At 36.7% G+C, this 19,280-nt stretch overlaps 1 protein-coding gene across 8 annotated transcripts in view; it reads left to right on the forward strand.

Annotated features, from left to right (window-relative positions):
• The window catches only part of CAPS2 (calcyphosine 2), a 30,091-nt gene extending 22,231 nt beyond the window's left edge, over positions 1–7,860 (forward strand). For 6 of the 8 annotated variants that reach the window (XM_083859634.1, XM_083859637.1, XM_083859635.1 and 3 more), the window contains 5 exons: positions 1,014–1,090; positions 2,700–2,872; positions 3,407–3,526; positions 5,242–5,338; positions 6,607–7,860. In XM_083859634.1, the coding sequence (XP_083715760.1) occupies positions 1,014–1,090; positions 2,700–2,872; positions 3,407–3,526; positions 5,242–5,338; positions 6,607–6,782 (643 nt within the window). In that variant the 3' untranslated portion in view covers positions 6,783–7,860. Of the gene's footprint in view, positions 1–1,013; positions 1,091–2,699; positions 2,873–3,406; positions 3,527–4,028; positions 4,241–5,241; positions 5,339–6,606 lie in introns of those variants that run through there. The other 2 variants (XM_083859636.1, XM_083859640.1) reach the window with 2 other exon arrangements.
• The last annotated feature ends 11,420 nt before the right edge of the window (positions 7,861–19,280 follow it).

Genomic DNA, 19,280 nt, shown 5'->3' on the forward strand with positions numbered 1-19,280 from the left:
TCTATTCTCTGGTGCAGAACTCTTGAATTGAGTCCTCTTACCTTCATTACTCTACTGACACAAAATCCCGTTGAGCTGCAGTCCAAAAGGTCTACTGCAGGTTCCCAGGAGTAGCGATGCCCTTCCGTCACAAACCATGAATCTTTTGGTTTACATGGGTTTTAGAGGGAGTACATTGTCCTCTGCAGGTGGTTGTTGACTTTTCAATTTAGGTGGTCTGATGTAGGTAAGCTTTTATGGACTTCATAATGAGAGGTACCCAAAGTGGAGATGAAAGCTCCTACTAGATAGCAGAGAGATAAGTCTTTGGCCTCAGAAAGCAGGAGCAGGAGTATGTCATGGCAAACACTGCTGAGCAAGCAGCTCAGAGTTGGCAGTAATGCTTTTCCATGTTTTTAATATTCCAATTCAAATCATTGTAGGACTTTGTTGGTTTGTTTTGGTTTTTTTTTTTCTTTTTTCTTCTAGTAGGTTTTTTCACAGTATTTTTTTATCAACCTTTATAGATATTTCTGATGAAGGCTTGTGGGAAGCTCTTCTCAGAAGGAGGCTTGGCAGGAAAAAACCCGCAAAATTTAACCTTAATTTTTAGATATACTTTTGGTCCACACCTTTGCTATTTGTGTTCTAAAGAGAGATTTGAAAAGTACTTAATGTTATTTTCCTCTTGCTGATTAAATGTGGTTGCTTTAACAAACTCTTCCAGTGTTATGAGATAAAGGTTTAACTAAACATCTGGAGATTTTATGCATGGGAGGAATTATCCATGAATGAATTAGTAGAGGAGATGCCAGTTAATATTGTTAGAAAATAATTTCTGCGTATCTGCAGCTGGTCAGCAAGGACTTTTGTAAATGCCGTCTCAAACCCAAGCAATTGGATATTGTGCGTATGAGGGTTGAATATGAATTAAATATAAAGTTGAGTATGTTGGGATTTTTTATTACATCTGTTTTGAATATAGTCACGTTACATGTAATTTCATCAATCAACATTAATTTTGACTTCTTTAGAGCTTCTTCTGTGGAACTCAAGGAAGAGTGTTCCAGGCAAGTGGTTGATGACATCAAAGCTTTCAAGAAGATTCAAGGTGTGTATCTACCAGAACCCATTTAATTTTAATTTCCATATCTCTATCTTTACAGCTCAATTCAATGAACATTAGTGATGTTATGAAGATTTTATTTATGTAAATTAAATTAAACAAAAGTTAGATATTTATCAGAATATTATTAGACTGATACCAGCACAAATCACTCATAAGAAATCTTTCTCCTATCTCTTCAAATATACAGTCTGGGTAAAGATTGTGCAGAATCTGCAGAGTAATTAAGAATGTAATCAATAAAATGTTAATCTCTGTGTCAGCATAATCTCTGAAAAAATTATGAAACATAATGCTGATGCTATATTGCACTGGCATTAAATTTGTTAGAGGCCAAGTGTACAAACACCATCTCATTTCTTCCATTAATTTTGTGCTAGATGCTTCTTTTGGCCATTGTTTTTATACATTGATAAGTTTCATTTTGATATTCTCTATTATTATGCTTTTTAAAAATCGTGAGTAAAATTCTGTAGTGTACTATGGAACATGTATATAAATTCTACCACGTTCCTATCTACAGTCTTTAGGACAAAGGCATAGCTTTTTATTGAAGATTATGGAAAGATGTTTGTAAAGTGTTGTGTATTATTTTTGTAACCTTGTCAACAAAAATGGTTGATCTGAGCAGCTCACAGCTTATATAATCTCCTCTGTTTACTGTCATTATCTAAATTTGCTTTAAGTAGTCAGTCTTTGGTTACTAGAATCTGCTTGGACATTTACTTTTAGAAAAAAAATTGTTGGAATAATAATTAGTGTTATTTTTTAATCTTCTAGTTATTCCATTTTTCCCCTTGCATAATATACACAAGGTGACATCAGTTATATGACTACATCTAAAGTTTGCTGGTGTGGCCTGGAAGCAGGTTGTGTGTGTACATCAAGGCACCTTTTAACATACATCTGAGTTGCATCACTGGAAAAAACTTCCTTCTTTCACCTTGCCCCTATTTGTCTTTAAAATTGTAGATAGAAGTAATTTGAAGGTAATAGCAGGTGACTTCTGTTAACAGAGTATGCTGAGAAACTCAGACATCCCTAAGTGATTATGCTAGCTGAAGACTTTCATAAGTCTTATCATAGAAATTGCATATAATTTAGGAATGATTTTGCCAACGTAGTAATTTTGTTCTTGTTTACACATGTACTTAACAAGATTGTAGAATAAAGAAGCAACTCTGTGTCTCATAATGGAAGTTTTGTATTGTTCTGAAGTAGTTTTTCCAAAGTTACTTTGTATATTAAATCATGGCATGTAATCAGTTCTCACAGAAGTAGGCAGTTTTACAGTCTGAACATATAGAGGGCAATAGTTATTTTTTCTTTCCTTATGTGGTCTCTTTGAAAAAAGCTTGTTAGATATTACTTATTAGAGACACTTCATATGATTTTCACTTAAATGTTAAATAACTGATGGTTTCTTTTTGGGCTGGCATTCTTCCGTCAAAGACAAGGGAGCCCTAATGCATGAGTATGTCTTTCTAACAGCACCATTATATGTAGATGTAGTGTTGTTTACTTCTCTATTGTCTCCGTAGCAAGTGGACAGCTTCAGGTAAATGTTGTGTCCCTAATTTCTCTAAATCCTCAGGTATATTCAGAGAAACACTAAGCAAAAGAGGAGTTCGGCTTATAACAGGCTTAGGAAAGTATTTCCGACAAACAGACAAGAACAGCAGTGGTTTTCTCTCTCGGGCTGCCTTGAAAGAAGCTCAAAGAGTATTCCATTTGAAAATGCCTGAAGGGGTGAGTCTAGCTGAAATGGTAAACATGGATATTATCTTTCTTAATTTATGGATTTGCTTCTTTTCTTTGCTTAAATCTATAATTTAATACCTAGGTTGTGCACGTTTTCTTTTGGGTTTGTTTTTTTTTTTTTTCCCTCATGGTATGTTGGCATTTTTGCATTCAGTTCTATGTGAAGTTCTTAAAAATAAAAAATAATATATTTAAAAACATGCAATCTTTCTACATTATGACATGAAGAAGCAAGTGTGATTGTAACACATTTTTTTTCTCTTTAGGCTTTAAAAAAATAATTTAGTTTATGCTCTTTACTTAGGTTTTTTCTTTGTTTTATATATTATGTTGTAAAAATAGCTCACTGCTATCAGAACTGTGAATAATATGAATTATGGTCATCAGTGACCGCTGATGACATGCATTATTTTTACAAATCTTTGAGTGAGTTTGGATCTAGACGTTTGGGGGGTTTTGTGAGAATACAATTTCCCATTGTAGCAATTGTTCTATTTAGGATATAGTAAAGAACTTTGACAAAATATTTTTAAATTGCAGGACTTTGAATCCTTATGGCTTATTCTTGATGATAGCAAGAGTGATAAGGTCGACTATGGAGAATTTACTCGTGCCATATTTGGAGAAATGAATGAATATAGGAAAGCATTTGTGAGAAAAGTAAGTTTTATTGCAGATATTTTAAGTGTAAATACTTTGCAGTGTAACTTTGGAGTTAGTTACTCATCATATTCTAGTTGATGGGTTTTGTTGTTATTTTTCTTAAGTTCTGTACCTGGAAATTGACTTTTTAAAGTTTCAGATGAGTTTATCAACAGAAAAGTAAATTAGCCGACTGCATGCTGTTCCATTGTTAAATTAGTTAATTTAAAATTCTAGGATTGATTCCTTTATTATTATGAGTTTTCATGCATATGTGCTATTCTTGTAGTTCAGTCCAGTGTCTAAAGCATCTGGCACCCTGAGATTATCTCTTCCAGAAGTCTGTTTCCTTATTTTGGCAAATCTACATGAGTAGACTTTCTTCCTGCAGTGCCTGAAATAGGAGGCAGTAATACTTGTCTCCTTTGAGACCTACAGTAAGAGTAATTCTATTTGTGAGATGTTATATGTGAAATGCCACTTGTTATTTGTCTGTAATGTAATGTGGAACTGTTTGCAGTGTCAGACACTGATCACAAACCAGCCAAAGGAGAAGCAACTGGATATCAAGATCAAGAAAACTGACATATGCTTTCATGCTTTCAGTCATGGAATGTAGTGGTGTGGTTTTGGTTTTATCAGTTTTATGTATGTATTTGTTCCTTGTTTTATATTGTTTTTTGTAAGTTGTAATGGCTTACCCCATGTCACCCATGTTCAACCCTTCTTGCTTTTACCCCCACCCCAGTTACATGTCAATCATAAGTTATACAGCCCCTGGGTCTTGTCTGTCACTTTGGGGTCTCTCCTGAAAATCTGGAAAGTTCCAGTGAAGCCTCAAGTGATTGGACAAAACTTTGGCTGTCTCCCCACCTGAGTTATTGATTTGTTATAATGTGTGTTATTTACCTGCAGAGCCATACTCACATGATCCCTCATTTGTCCTCAGTTAAACCCATCCCTGAGTTCCTCCCCTCAATAAAAGATGTTAATTTGGGGGGTTTCCCTGCCCTTTTTCCTGCTGCTTCTGCCAAGGGGTCACTTCTGCTGAGGGGTGTCTGCTGAGGCAGATACCCTGATCTGAGGTTATCCCCACTGGGGGATGCATAAAGCCAGTAGTTAACCCTGAGCAGACTCCTTCTTTCTTTCCTGCTGTCGTCGCTTGGCTCCTTCGGGCAAACCAGAACCCAAGGGATGGGTGAGGTTTGTCCTGCTACCAAGCCGTGCCCTTTACTGTCCAGATGTCAGGGCTGGCCCAGGCAGAGACAAGACACCTCTACAATGGAGGATCCAACTCTACTAGCCTTATGTATCAAGCATGTGTATTTGAGTAAACTGAAATGAAAATGAAGCTGCTGTTAGCAGTGCTGGAGAGGCTGTGTGGAAGCTTCTGTCAGAATGATGTGGAATCTTAATAATTGGAGGAGGCAGAAGGGAAACAGCTAAACTTCTGATTCTAAGGATGAGCTAGAAATTAGAGAAGACAATTTTTTTTGCATTGACTAGGGGACACACATTTGATGTGAAAACTGTTGAGGTAAAATAATCATGAAACTGCATGATCTAGAATGATTCTCTGGTATTTAGTAACCTTACATAAAATAGGTAAATTGACATAATCTATTGCTCAAGATCTAAAAGTATGTGCTAATAGTTAAGTGTATTTGATCTTTTCATCTTTCCACATTTTTCCCCCTGAGATGCTTATATGAAACTCTTTTTTTTCCCTGTAGGCTTATATGAAACTAGATTTCAACAAAACTGGGAGTGTTCCTATGGTAGATGTCAGAAAATGTTACTGTGCAAAGAAACATCCTCTATTATTGTCAGGTAATTCACATGAACAAACAAACAAAGAACCCCAAATCTGTAACCATGGAAATAATTTTGTTAGCTGAGATAGCAGATCCAGAAACTGGTTGGAAATACAAACTGTTTTCATATTTACTTAGACTTGAGCTGCTACTTCATCTGAGAACTTAAAATGAGTCTCTCCAGAACATGACTATAAGTAGTAGTGGAGTTCATACACACAGTTTTAATATTTGGCCTTTTTCAAGCTGCTAATGCTGCTGGTAAGCAGAGTAGTTCTTTTTCCTACCTCTGTAAGCAGTTATTTCTCACCTTTCATCTGTAAGTTATCAGTGGCAAATATGATATTAATAATTTTCACTTAGTAGGATACTCTCATTTTCACATTACTGTTTTCCATCAAAATAAGCAAGGATTCCAACTGACACGGAATGTGCTCAGCACTTGAATAATTTATTCAGAAGGAACTTAATTTATTTCTGGGACAGATTTGTTATCCTTTACAGAGGAAATGCTGGTTTCTTCATTATTTTTTCAGGTTTCTCAAGGAAGTTTAAACTCTGCCATTTAGAAAATAGGAGTTTAAATATTTGTATGTCAATTTTAATAAACAATACCTCCATGTACCAAAATAGTCACTGTGAAGGTCTCCATGGTGTCATGACTCTTTCTTTTTTACCTGTAGAAGAGAGGATTTTTTTTAATATTGCCAGTGATTTTAGTGGTAACACATGAAGTCACATGGGGGTATTAGAGATACAATATGTGATTTTTCTCCAGTGCTGTATTGACATTTTTTTAAACTTTTTTTCTCAATGCTATGAAATAATCTTGAGTATTATCTTTATAAAATTGCAAGGACACAGATGTAAATTGCAGAATACTTTTCAAATGCCAATTTTCATCTTAAAGTTTTCCCAGAACTTTGAAGTTTTGTTACTGTAAACATATGCTTTCTTACAAGATAACTTCAGAATTTTAGTTTGCAGATGCATTATGCAGCTTTTGCAGTAATTTGAAGGAAAACATTTTCCTGAACTCATAATTTATTACAATTGGCTGACTCCATGTTTTCTCTTGATATTTAGTTCTGTCACGGTGTTAAAGTAAGGTAATTTCTGTAGGTGGTAATAAGTGAGCCAATGACTTAATTCTGAAATCAGAATATTGAATTTGTAAATGAAAAAAATATTTGCAAGCTAAAATTTGAAAGTTTCTTGCCTGAAGTATATTAAATGCTACATATTCACTTAAAATGTATTTAATAGAAAAATATACTTTCATAGGCAAAACTGCAGAAGAAGAAATTAAATTGTCATTTCTAGAAGTGTTAGGAGAATCCTGCAGCAACCCCAATGAAGTGTCCTACTCTGAGTTTGAAGATTACTATGAAGGATTAAGTTTTGGAATCGTGGATGATGATGATTTTGTTAATATCTTAAGGAATTCATGGGGAATTTAGAGTGGAAGATGACGAAAAAGAAGGGAACATTTTCTAAACAAGGAATGATTATATAAGAGAAGATTTAGTGTTGATGTGCATTACTTTGTAATTAGTGTCTTAAACTGATTTCAGGGACAGAAAACTTTAGATGCTTTCAGAATAATACGTGGCAAATTTCATGGAGTGTCTGTTGAGTTATGCTAGCCACTCTTCTAATAAAAATGCTGTTCATGTCTTTTCACCAGAAATTATTAAGGCTGTTTCCCATACCAAAAGCCATATTTTTTTAACATTAAAATAAAGTGTCCTATTTAAAAATAAGAAGGAATTAGAATACTAAAATGCCTGAAAGGGATATGTGCAAGAGAAAATTTTGTTTTATGATGCATTGTGAAAAGCTTCAGATTTGACTGCATAAATGTGAATGGTAGCTTTTCTTCACAAATTTGCTTATAACATTCTTTGTCTCACTTATTTTTGCTTATGCTGGTACTTAGCTTGAAAGAGAGCAGGTCATTGTTTTCCAATTTTGAGGATGTCTGCTGTACTGAAAGTGCAGAGATGTTCACAGCATTTAGCTCCTTGGCCTGTGCACTGTCTTGACTGATCTTGCTTTGTCATTTTGGTCAGGCACCTGAAGCTGAGCATTGAATCTCAAAGGTTTTAGTAATCACACATGTATTTTGTATTGCATATCTTCCTTTCCTATATTTTTCTAAGTGGTTTTCAAACCAAGTAATTTATATTTAAATATCTGTTTTCTTTATATTGCTGGGATTTTTTAACTAAAACATAGCAGCTATATATTTTGTCAAACTGATATATAGCATTTCCTATCTACTCTGAAAGTATAAAACAGAAAAGTATTCAAAAAAAGGGCCCAAAACAACCACCTCTGCCACCACAAAAATTAAATCATAAATTAAAATATTCGTTGCTATTTCAAATGTTCTGACAGGTGTGCTTTTCAATGTAATACATCTTTCTAATTCTGTAAAATTCTTTGTGTTAAGAAATAAAAATATATAGTTAATGAGAGAGAGACTTTGGTTTTCATAGACCTGTCACTGAAATTAAATGTATGTTGAACTGCATTTCTTAAGCCTATGCAATTAAAATATATAGCTTTCCTCTAAGCTTGTCTGCTTGGTTTTGAATTTATAGTCTGTGGTTGAAAGAATCTTCCTCTGTGACAGAATTTCTGTTTTATAGGAATTAAAGGGCAATGCTGGAATAGATGCTGAAATGAGGAACTTTGGTCCACTGTGGCTGACTAGCATAGTCTAGATGTAGTATTTCCTTGTTCTAATAACATGTGTATTTTTATGTCGGGATTGTTTGACCATGGCCTCAAATGTAACAAGTATTGGAGGTTCTGCTCTAAATCTTCAAATGAGGGGTTTTGGAGGGGTTCTTTTGGGGCTGCAGAAGTCTGTATGTGTTTTTTTACAAGGAGAGGCAGATTTTGTCAATGTGTGTTCTAAGAAATAATTCTGACTCGATATGATTTTCTTGTTCCCCATTCTTGCTGGAATTTCTCTCATTGGAAAGCTTTTGTTAATTAGTGTTCTTGGAACTGGTGATTCTGAGAAGGGCAGGTAATTCTGAGAAGGGAAACTTTAGTTAGTTGTAGAGGGTTCCGCTTGTTAATGTGTCCATTCAAATAGCTGAAAAAATACAAAGTCATATTTTTGATAGTTTTTGAAAGAATCATGTGCTCCATGTAGAATTTTTCACTTAGGGGAATTGTACCAACAGATAAAACTGTAGCTCAGTTTAATAAATGAAAGTGATTTTGAAATGAGGTATTGACATATTTCTTTATGCAATGTTTAATTTTATTGTGAAGCTTTTAGGAAAATTGTTCCACATTTTCCTATTGAATGGGAAAATTCAAGACAAATAGATGTATACAAGTGGGTCTGCTTGTCAGAAGAAGCTGTATAGGTCATATCTGCCACAAATTTATTTTGTTGTTGTCATGGAAATGAGATGCTGTTTTAAAAACATAGCTTTGGTAATCCTGCATTATTATTTTTTTTTTAAATCTGAAGACAGATCTCTAACAGGATAATCTAAGATAAATTCTAAAGGTAAAAATTTTCTTGCAAATGAAAGCAGTACTGTGATAATTATCTGAAACCTGCTATCTATGTAATTTCTATTAACTACAAGGTCATTTACACAGGTCCTGCTTGACCAACTTGATATCCTTTTATGATCAAGTGACTTGCCTAGTGGATGAGGGAAAGGCTTTGTGAGTTTTCTACCTGGACTTCAGTAAAGTCTTTTTCACCATTTCCCACAGCATTCTCCTGGAGAAACTGGTTGCTCACGTTTTGGACAGGTGCACTGTTTGCTGGGTAGAAAACTGGCTGGTTGGCTGGGTCCAGGAGGTAAATGGAGCTACATCCAGCTGTGACTGGTCACTCACTGGTCATTTCCCCCAGGGCTCAGCAGTGGGGATAGACCTGTTTAATACCTTTATTGATGATCTGTATAAAAGAATCTAGTGCCCCGTTGGTAAGTTTGCAGACTCTGTGGGAGTGTTGATCTGCTGGAGGGTAGGAAGGCTCTGCAGAGGGATCTGGGCTGGATCAATAGGCTGAGGCCAATTGTATGAGGTCTTACATTTGGTCAAGAAGGCCAAATGCCAGGTCCTACACTTGGGTCACAACTCCATGCAGCACTACAAGCTGGGGACAGAGTGGCTGGAAAGTGACCTGGTGGAAAAGGACCTGGGAGACTGGTTGGCAGCAATCAAACATGAATCAGCGTGTGCCCAGGTGTCCAAGAAGGCCAATGCCATCCTTGCCTGTACCAGCAACGGTGTGGCCAGCAGAACCAGAGCAGTGATTGTTCCCCTGTACTGGGCACTGCTGAGGCCACACCTCACCAGCTCTGGCCCCCTCACTACAAGAAGGACATTGAGGGCCTGGAGTGTGTCTAGAGAAGGGAAACAGCACTGCTGAAGTGTCTAAAGAGTAAGTTATATGAAGGGCAGCTGAGGGAGTTGGGGTTGTTTAGTGCAGAGAAAACAACTCAGAAGAGACCTTACTGCTCTCTATAACCACCTGAAAGAAGGCTATAGCCAGGTGGGAATTGGCCTCTTCTCACAGGTAATCAGCAACAGGACAGGTAATCAGCAAATGGCCCCAAGCTGCAATGAGGGAAGGTTAAGATTGGACATCAGGAAAAAAAATTTTACTGAAAGGGTGATTAAGCATTGGAACAGGCTACCCAGAGAGTCTTCATCCCCAAGAAATGACTTAGCACATGGTGTCATTTGCTCAAAAGTGATCTTCAAGGTCTTTTCCAACCTTACTGATTTTGTGATCATTTGTTTCCTCATCAGATCTTGATGTCTATGGTGAATTTTTAATGGCATTCACAAAAGTCACTTTTATCTGCTCACAGTTTCTCATTGTCTAAACTTCAGATGGTAGAAAAGAATTCAAACCAAATTCTTCCCAAGGTTTGCCCACCATGTTGTGAGTAGAAAAACACGGTAACTGTTCAAACCAAGGTCTGTGGTATCTGATTTTTCATTAAGAATTGTCTCAATGGCCTGATTAACTGTGTTCTGACTTGTTCTTATTTACTTGTGAACATTTAATGAATGTGAATCTTTTTCTTTAATCAATGCTTTGTAGCTTTAAAACTGTCTGGAAATGTCTACTGGGTTTACTGCTTTTAAGTGTATTTCAAACAAAAGTTTCTATACTTGCTATCTTTTTAAGAATTGCCCATATTTTCCAAATTAGAGTGTGTTCTTAGTTAAAGTGGGGTTCTCAAAGAAGATTTTTCACTGAAACTCACTGCTGAATAAACTAGTTGTCTTCATGCCACCATAATTTACACTTCTGCTAAAAAGTTTTAGCAATTTGCTGTAATTGAGAACATCAGAAGTGCATTATGGTGTGAACGTATTTTGTCCTATTAGATGTGCAGGCTCCCAGAGGACAAGTAGAAATTAGTTAAGTGACTTAACTCCTTTTTCTTAAGGTCTGTAACTACTTCATGAAATGAATATGCACTGACACTGTGAGCTGGAATGTTTAAAAGCGTTTTGAAAAATTGAAGCACAGGCACACAGAGCAAACCTTCCGTAGCTTCACTTTGCTAATGGAAATACAGCATCCTCACCAGGGATGGCTTTGTTGCTGAGAGGAGACATTTTTACTGATTCACACTCAAAAACTCATTTCTCTTCTGTAAGTTACTGCCATGTGATCAAATTGTGTGCATCTTTGTGTCCAGAACAGCAAAAATATTAAAAGTGTTTCTAGCACTGTGTGCTTGTAGGGATGTGCTATTTACTTTTGGGGTTTGGTTTTATGGGCATTGGTTATTTGATGTGTTGGTTGGGTTTTTTTTGTTTGTGCATTTTGGTTTTTTGTTGTGTGAGGTGGTTTGGTTTGGTTTTGAGCATGCTATCTCTACATAGTAAAAAAGCCTAGAACTGATTTCTGATGTGTTTAAGAAAACAGGTAAGTTTCTGTGGCAGAAAAAAGAAAGGTAGAAAATCACATGCATTTTTTCCTTGATATTGCTCTAATAGTTTATCCTTCTTCTTCATAGTTAGCAGTTCAAAGACTGAGATAGTTCAGTACCTGCTCTTCATGTTGTTAATCATCTTGTCTTTGAGAAGCTGAGTCAGAACTACTCTGTTGTAACCATCAGACACCTCCAGTGATGCAAGAGGTCTATTTAGGCTATTTGTTCAACAGGGGACATTCCAAAATATCAACCAGATTGGAAGGTACTTAGGAAAGAAATGTGGTAAGACATTACTTGAATGATGACCCTATGAAATATTTTTATTTTGTGACTCCTGTACTTTTGTGGTGTCCCTTTTTGACTGTGAGGAACTTGAGGCCTAAAGTTGATAAAAAATACCTTGAGCAAAGGGAAAAGAAATATTAGGTCTGTTTATCACAGGTTTCTTAATGTTTATTTACAGCATCTGTTCTGTTTACCTGGAATTGATAGTATCTGACTACCTCTTTTCTGGGTATTTTTTCCTCCTCTCTCATGTGTTGCACTTTGGATGGAATTAATTGGATATGTGTATAGAAACTTCAGCATCAACATTTGTTGCCACTGTCAGAATGGATGATAACTGCTTTACACTTCTGTATACTTCACACAGGGAAACCCCATTCGGCTATAGTAAAGCACAGGTTAATATCAGTGGAAGCTAAAATAACAGCTTTGGAGATGTATATTAAAGCAATAATCCTTTTTTCTTACAACTTGTGTTGAGTAAGTGTACACTTAATCACTCCTGTGTCTAATTCTGGGATCCTATGATTTGTCTTGGCATGAATTAAATCCTGCATTCACAGTGGTAAAATTATTCCCCTGAAGTAATTTCTTTTGACAATAGCATTTGCCTTGCAGATGCAGTGATTAACTGCAGGCTTCAGTTGTGAATACTGCAGTTGTTTTTATCCTTTAGACATTCTTGAATTCTTCTCCATTCTCAATGTTTCATGACCAAAGGAAACATCAACAGAAGTCAAACCACTGCTTTTATTTTTCCCTTAGAACAATCATTTTGGAAGTGCCTGATGTGGCAACACAGTTTAAACCAAGACATAATATTCTGCTTTTTACAGGTTTAATATGCTTTTGAGAGATATCTGTTCTAGATATTCTTGTTGCGTAGATCCAAGTAACCACAGGAAATAGGCACTCCAAAAATTCAGTTATTTATTTATTTATTAAAACCAGTGCAGTGAGAAGGGAATCAGTTGTCAGCGCCAGATACTTAATTTTCCATAATCTTTGTGTTTATTTTTTGATACTTTGCCCCTTGTTTGAGACTATGTGATTTCTAAGTTCTCTTTCCAGTTTTATCTTGGTATGCCTCCAAACGTCTCATTTGGGAGCATCCTTCTTGGAAATGAACTTCTTCAGTAACTGCCATAATGCTAAAATATGTTCAGAAATAAATCAAAATATGAACTAACATCCAGCAAGAAAAGCCTATGGGGAAAAGGATAGGGGACAGGACAGACAAAAGCAAATAGTAGCTGCAATGGCATTCCTAGTCATTAATATTTTTTGTTCATTCATATCTTTTGACTTCCCTCTTCCTTCTGGAACACCAGTCATAAAGCAAAGCCTACCCTGTACTATTGGTCCATGTAAATATTATTCCTTCACATAAAGTCAGAAGAAATCTATCTGGAAGAGATTTTACAAGGTTGTCTACTCCATTATTCTGTATTATCTAAAAAAACTTTCTCATTTGTGATGGAGACTCCACCAGATTCACAGGTAATCTGTTCTATTGCTGTTCAAGTTTCCTGCTAATTGACCTGAATATTTCTTGCTATGGTTTAAGCTGATTACTGTTTCTGCTATCCCATCCTTCCCTTATGTAACAGCTTTGGAAACTATTATTACATCCCCTTTGATCCGGAGTCTGCTAAATATGGCTGTTTAGGAAAATTGCATTAACTGGACAGATTGAAGACCATTCTCAATTTTTCTCCCATAAGTGCTAATTGGTACTTTTCTTGTGTTGAATTCAGTGTTCTGTGCTCTGGTTAAGGTCTTGCCAGTGAGGTACTTGTATTATAGAGTTTACTTTTTTATCAGATGTCTTTCCTCCCTCTTTTTCCTTTCACAACCTGATTTGATTAAAATCTTGCTGACATTGTGATTTTAACTTAGAAATTTTCTTCTCAAAAACTGATTTTTCTTGCATCATTTCAGTTGAAGTGAAATGGTGAAGGTCTACCAGGCTTTGAGATACCGGGAGATGTTCCTGCTGGACAATCTGGTGTGTCTCAGTTTTGTGAGAGCTTTGTGCTTATGCTTCTTTTCAGACTCCTAACAGGTTTGCATCAGCTTTACCTTACTTGAAGTATTATTTCTCCTTCCCAGTTTTGCTTCACAGGATACATGTTAGTGAAATCCACAGCATAAACATGGAATCTTTAATGGAAAATAAGAAAGAACTTAACAATTTTTTTTTTAATCATTATCTTTTTAAGAGCAGGGGTAAGGGTAAAGGGAAGCCAAACCAAAGCATAAGGTGTTTAACAGCAGCTTTTGTCAGACACTTTATGTAAATAGTCTCTTACACATTTAATAAATATAATATGACTATGTATGCAGGTATTTATTAGAATAGATTTTACTGTTGCTTATTTTTGATACCATATGGAAATGGAATATATGGAAAATACTTTGTGTCAGCTGAAAATATCTTTATTAGACTTTGTAGATGTAGTAATCCCTGTTGCAGTCTGATGCATAGAAATGCAGGTCAGACAAGGCAAAGCTTGCTTCTCTACAACAATGCTCAAGATGTGGGATGTCTATTATTTCCTTCTCCTCTCTTCTTTTACTTTACTTAAGCTGCCTCTAACCTGGTGAAGTGAAAGGTTTTATTCAGTAAACATAGGGGAGGACTGCTGTTTCCAGGTGAGATTTTTCTTCAGCCTCCTTGTCAACTTGCTACAGTATTAATGTCTGCAGTGCCTTCCTCCTCCTCCCCTGTGAAGTTACTACCATAAATAATACATAAAACTGTGAACTGCCTTTCACCCTGAAAGTGCAGTCCCCAAGATTGCTTTGACACTAGTCAGGATTATGTCAAGATTACTAACTCTTTAGTATTCTTCTTTGCTTAATTGCATTTTTCTCTCACTAAAATGAAAGGAGTACTAACCACTGCAGCTATATTAGTTCCAAATAAACATGGACTACAAAGTGTTATTTTGTTTTCAGCTTCAAAGACAGTCTTTTTGATAATTTGTTAGATTGAATTTGTACTCAGGCTGTAGAGACTTTTTGATAGCAGCATAAATGTAGGCTATGAATTCCTAATTCATATCTATGAGCAATTTAAAGGTGGAAAAAGATGGTTTTGATGCCTAAAAAATCAACCCAGAATGAGGACAACATCATGATACTCAGTTTAGTCTGAGTTTTAATTGCTGGTTTCTAATATCTGTCTTGATAAAATGTGTTCAGAAGCATCAAACAAGAACTGGCATGGTAGGTGTAAGTTTAAGTGATCTAATAAAATGTAAATGGACGCTGGTGTCTTATCTGTGCTTCTGGAAATGCCTTATGTCCACTCTATACCATGAAGCTGATTGTCCTGTTGTCAAAACAGGATGTGGAGATGCTTTTCCCTTTAGGAGAGATAATGAACTATAGGACTTCTTGGCCATCTCTATTCTTGAATGCATTTTGTCTAAAGGAAGAGCTGGGTGGCTACAGGGTGGGAGCTTGCACATGGGACCTCCTAAGAAATTTTCAAAATTAATACTTAAAACCTAAGCCAAGGAGTTATTAAAAAATGTAAATGAACCTGATAAGCAGTGGTCTTTTTTTTTTTTTTTTCCCCAAGATTAGCATAATATTCACATTAATTATGATACTGCTAGATTTTAAATTAGAGCTTCCTTTTATGGAGGAGGAGTAGCAATCTTTTAGTCACAGTAGTGGGAGAAACTTAAAGGTATATTTAAGTTGGCAGCTGTGCTCTCAGAACCTCTCTTTTTGCATTTTTTCTTCTTCTCTGCCTCCCCTTTTGCTGCTGAGTCTTTTTGAACTGGGAGATGTCAGTGACTGTTTCATTAATTTGCTTTCTAGCTTTGAAGAGCTGAAAAGATATGTCATGGCCTGAGCTAGGCACAATGCACACTACTACATCGGGATATAATCCTTACCTCAGAAAATGTAAAATATGAGTTGGAAAAAAAATGAGACCAGGAAGAGATGAGGATTGGAGACAGGGAGTACTATGTTAATGATACAAACAGCTCACTTTTACTGTAATAGCAAGCATCTTAAATTGCATCTTGCTTAACAAGTACCTACAGCAGCAATTTGTAGTATGAAAAGATTATTGAAAGTAATGAAAAGATTATTGAAAAGTCAGAGCAAATCTTCAACTCTGCATTGGCTAGCAGGAACACTAAGGTAGGTCCCCAGATAGGTAGGGGTTTAAAATATTATGAGGATTTTCTTTGTTTAGGTGATTTGCAAGCAGGTCTATTTGCAAGCTATTCTTTTTTTAGAGACATCCTTTGACTCTCCCATGTGATATTTTCTGTCTGCATGAAGTTTTATTAAAAAAAAACAACTCTTACATGATATGAGAATGCTTCTTCCATTTTGACAGAATTCATTTGCAAAAAAATCTAATAGGAAGGATTTTGTTGGCTTTATGTGTGTGCTGTTGTGAACCTTGATCTTGAGAAAAAGCAGATGAGCACCTGAGTGGAACACAATGACAGCAAGGGACTTCCCTGTGCCTACCTTGCCAACAGCTATCTTGCATATTCAAATGGCATTCCCCACTACAGTGATGGCAGATTGACTTCTGTCTCTCTGCCAGTCCTCCCAAAGTCTGAATTGCAAGCTAAGTAGAAGGGTGAAAGTTAGAAAACTGGCACCTTGAATTCTCACCAGAGGCTGATAGGAAATTTGTACCCATCCTGCTGCATATGTGCTGAGATCTTGAAGTGAAAATGTCTTCTTAAAAAGGGGTATTAAACTCTCAGGACATTTTAGCCTGCATGCTTTCAAGCTGTAGGGAGATGGAGGTGTTACAGCAACCCATTCTCAAAAAAGGTATCATGAGAGTTGTGGCAGACTCGATTAGTCCCAGGCAGGAGTGTGCTGCTTTAGGGTGTCTCTTGTGCTGTCACACTCTTTAGGCTGCCTGCTTATTCCAAAGAAAAAGTAGAGCCTTCCAGAACTTTATGGAAGTTCACATATCATTCTCTTACTGAATATGTAAAAGTTCATGGAAATCACCATAGCTATAGTGACTAGCAAAAGTGAAGCGGGTATTCATATTCCTGTGGAACACAGATGTTAGAGGTTGATCCCCATTTCTATGGTTGGACAGATCAGATTAGTCCAGGACCTAACACCTGTCTCTGTTCTGAATTCCTGCTGCAGAAGGTGTGCAAGGCTCAGACAAGACTGCTGATGTCCTGATGTCCCCCATTCCTTCAGTCCAGGCACATCTCTCCGCATCTGCACTTACACCCACATGCACAGGACAGGCTGAGGTTGGTGTTGTACCTCCTGACCCTGACCCAGGTGGTGTGCTCAACAGTATTTGCTGCAACAGCAGCCCCTGAGCCTGCAGCTACCCTACCTTGGTCCAAACCAGCTCTTTTTTTTTTTTTTTTTTTTTTTTTTTTTTTTTTTTTTAAGAAAGGCATACTTCTTCTAGAGCATTGCAGTTCAAAACAAATTGGGAAAAGATCTCAAGGGTATTGGATGTTGCTGAAATGTTTACAAGATCAGCATGGATGTGGCATGTTCTCTGACAGCTAAGTGTAACAGTGTAATCAATGTGACCAAAGCCGTTTTACTCTGTGACTAAGCATATACATCTAACTTGTTCAAAGACATGGAGAAACCTGCAGTTTTACAACCTTGTATTATTTTCCTAATACTAAGAAGGGCTACTAACTCACAGTTAGTTAGGCTGTTTCTGCCAAGACTTCCCAACTCAGCAGGACCCTGCTGAGGTCTTTAAGGCTCCTGGCACCTTGTCTCAGATGAGGAAATGCTGATGATGCTACCTGCAGTGGATCTGGTGATTCCTATCTGGCTCTTCCCTGTCTAGTAGGGTAATGGTTCCAGTTTACGGGTCATAGCAGAAATCTGTAGCAGCACCTCTAACTTTGGCAAGCAAGACCAAAGCACAAGCAGAGGAGATGCAGTGTTTATCTCTTGAGAATGCTGTTCTGTTTCCATGGCAGTAGACAGCTCAGTCCAGATTTGGGCAATCTTGTCTGCAAAGTAGCATGAAAAAAATTAGGAGAGTTAAAACTTAACTGCAGCTGAATGGAGGCAGTCAAAATTAATCAAGCTTGCATACACTGAGATTGGGTCTGCCATATGAGACTGCAGAAACGAAGAAAAAACCTCTTTGCTTCTCGCATTGCTCAGGCATCTGATTTCAAATCTGCCTGCCTCAGTCAGTGATGCTCTGTGGGAGACTTCTATGCCTTGAATTCTTGGAGTTGCCTTTCTAATAGAAAAACTATAGCTATTCACAGTGGGAAGACAAAAGCATTGCAAACCAAAATTATTAAACTTTGAATCAATAGTAGAAAATAATTATTACAAAGTATCCTGCATACACTGATAATCAATTAAATCACTGCTCCTTCCAGGTTTCCTCAATGATCATCAGTGCAAACATCTTCAGAAGTTGATCTGTCAAAGCACATCCCAGCCTTCTTGAAGCATGTGTATTATGGTCTTTTCCTAAAAGTTAATGAAGAGAATGGAGATTGCTAGTCATGGGAAGGAGGAAGATGATAGATGAGGTTTCCAGCTGAATTTTGGTGAAGCACAGAAACTAGGTGTAACAATGCCAACCCCCTGAAAACCTCTGTAGTCCTTATAGTGTGTTTCCACTGATTTTGGTAGAATGTGAGGGAGGATGTGCTGACTTCCTCAAATAAATCCCTGTCATATGTAGATTATGTATCAGGTTTAAACTGATTTTAGAAGTTAACATTAACAGAAACATAAGACTGCTTCCAGAATATTTTATTGATTGGCCTAATCTTTTGAAAACACAGACTAGCTGTTCAATAACAGTTTGAGTATCAGTTAGGTAGTAGATAGAGTATATGCTGGATGATAGATAATTTAATTTACCAAAATAAAAGTGTAAAGGTCTCTTTTCCATCATTTTCCCTAAATCAGTTTGATCACTTCAAAGACTTAGAAACTAAATATCACTTTAAATTTCTTTGTAAGGTTGTTCAGTGGTACATATACAGTCTCCCTATAAATTGACTGTTTCTTAATACAGTCTTTGCCAATGAAATGAAAATGACAGATGTTACAGATGTTTTTGTTTACGGTTGTTGTGGTTGGTTTGGGGTTTTTCGGTCTATGTTCTGAAGAGACTTCTAAAATTAGATAATAAGGCATTTCTGTTTAGACAAGTTTAGTTCTTTCAGAGCATGCTCTTCTGTAGCTGAAGAAACCTAATTGTCCTGCAATCTAGGTGATTGTTTATTATTTATATTATGTGAATGCTTAAGACTTGCAACCAGATGAGGCCCTCTTTATGCTGACAAGAAGTTTTATTATTGATGTGTTGCCCAAAAACTTCAGTTAAAATTAATGAGAAGGATAAAAAAGAGAAAATCACATAAATTTTAGGAGTAGAATTTCCCAAAATTTTCATGAGACTGCCAGGAAACACAAACTCCTCCAAGATGGTGGAGGCTACCTTGGCCCTGCTGCCCATGCTGCAAGACAAAATACATGGCTTTGGCATTTCCCCATTTTCCATCTCTCTGCGCTTTCCAAATTGAGATGGAAAGCTTTATTCCTTTCAAATGAGGAAAGCTTGTACCTGAGAGCTGTTTGGAGGTACTGCACTCATTTTCCTGTCTCTTGGGACTCTGTATGCTTGACAAGGACATTCCAAGACCTGTTTCTTCCAGTCTCTGTAAGTACTAAGAGCACCTGGAAGAAGCTCAGTCCATGTATTTGCACTTG

This window comes from Zosterops lateralis (assembly GCF_965231275.1).
Source record: "Zosterops lateralis genome assembly, chromosome: 4".
In the NCBI taxonomy this organism is placed as follows: domain Eukaryota; kingdom Metazoa; phylum Chordata; class Aves; order Passeriformes; family Zosteropidae; genus Zosterops; species Zosterops lateralis.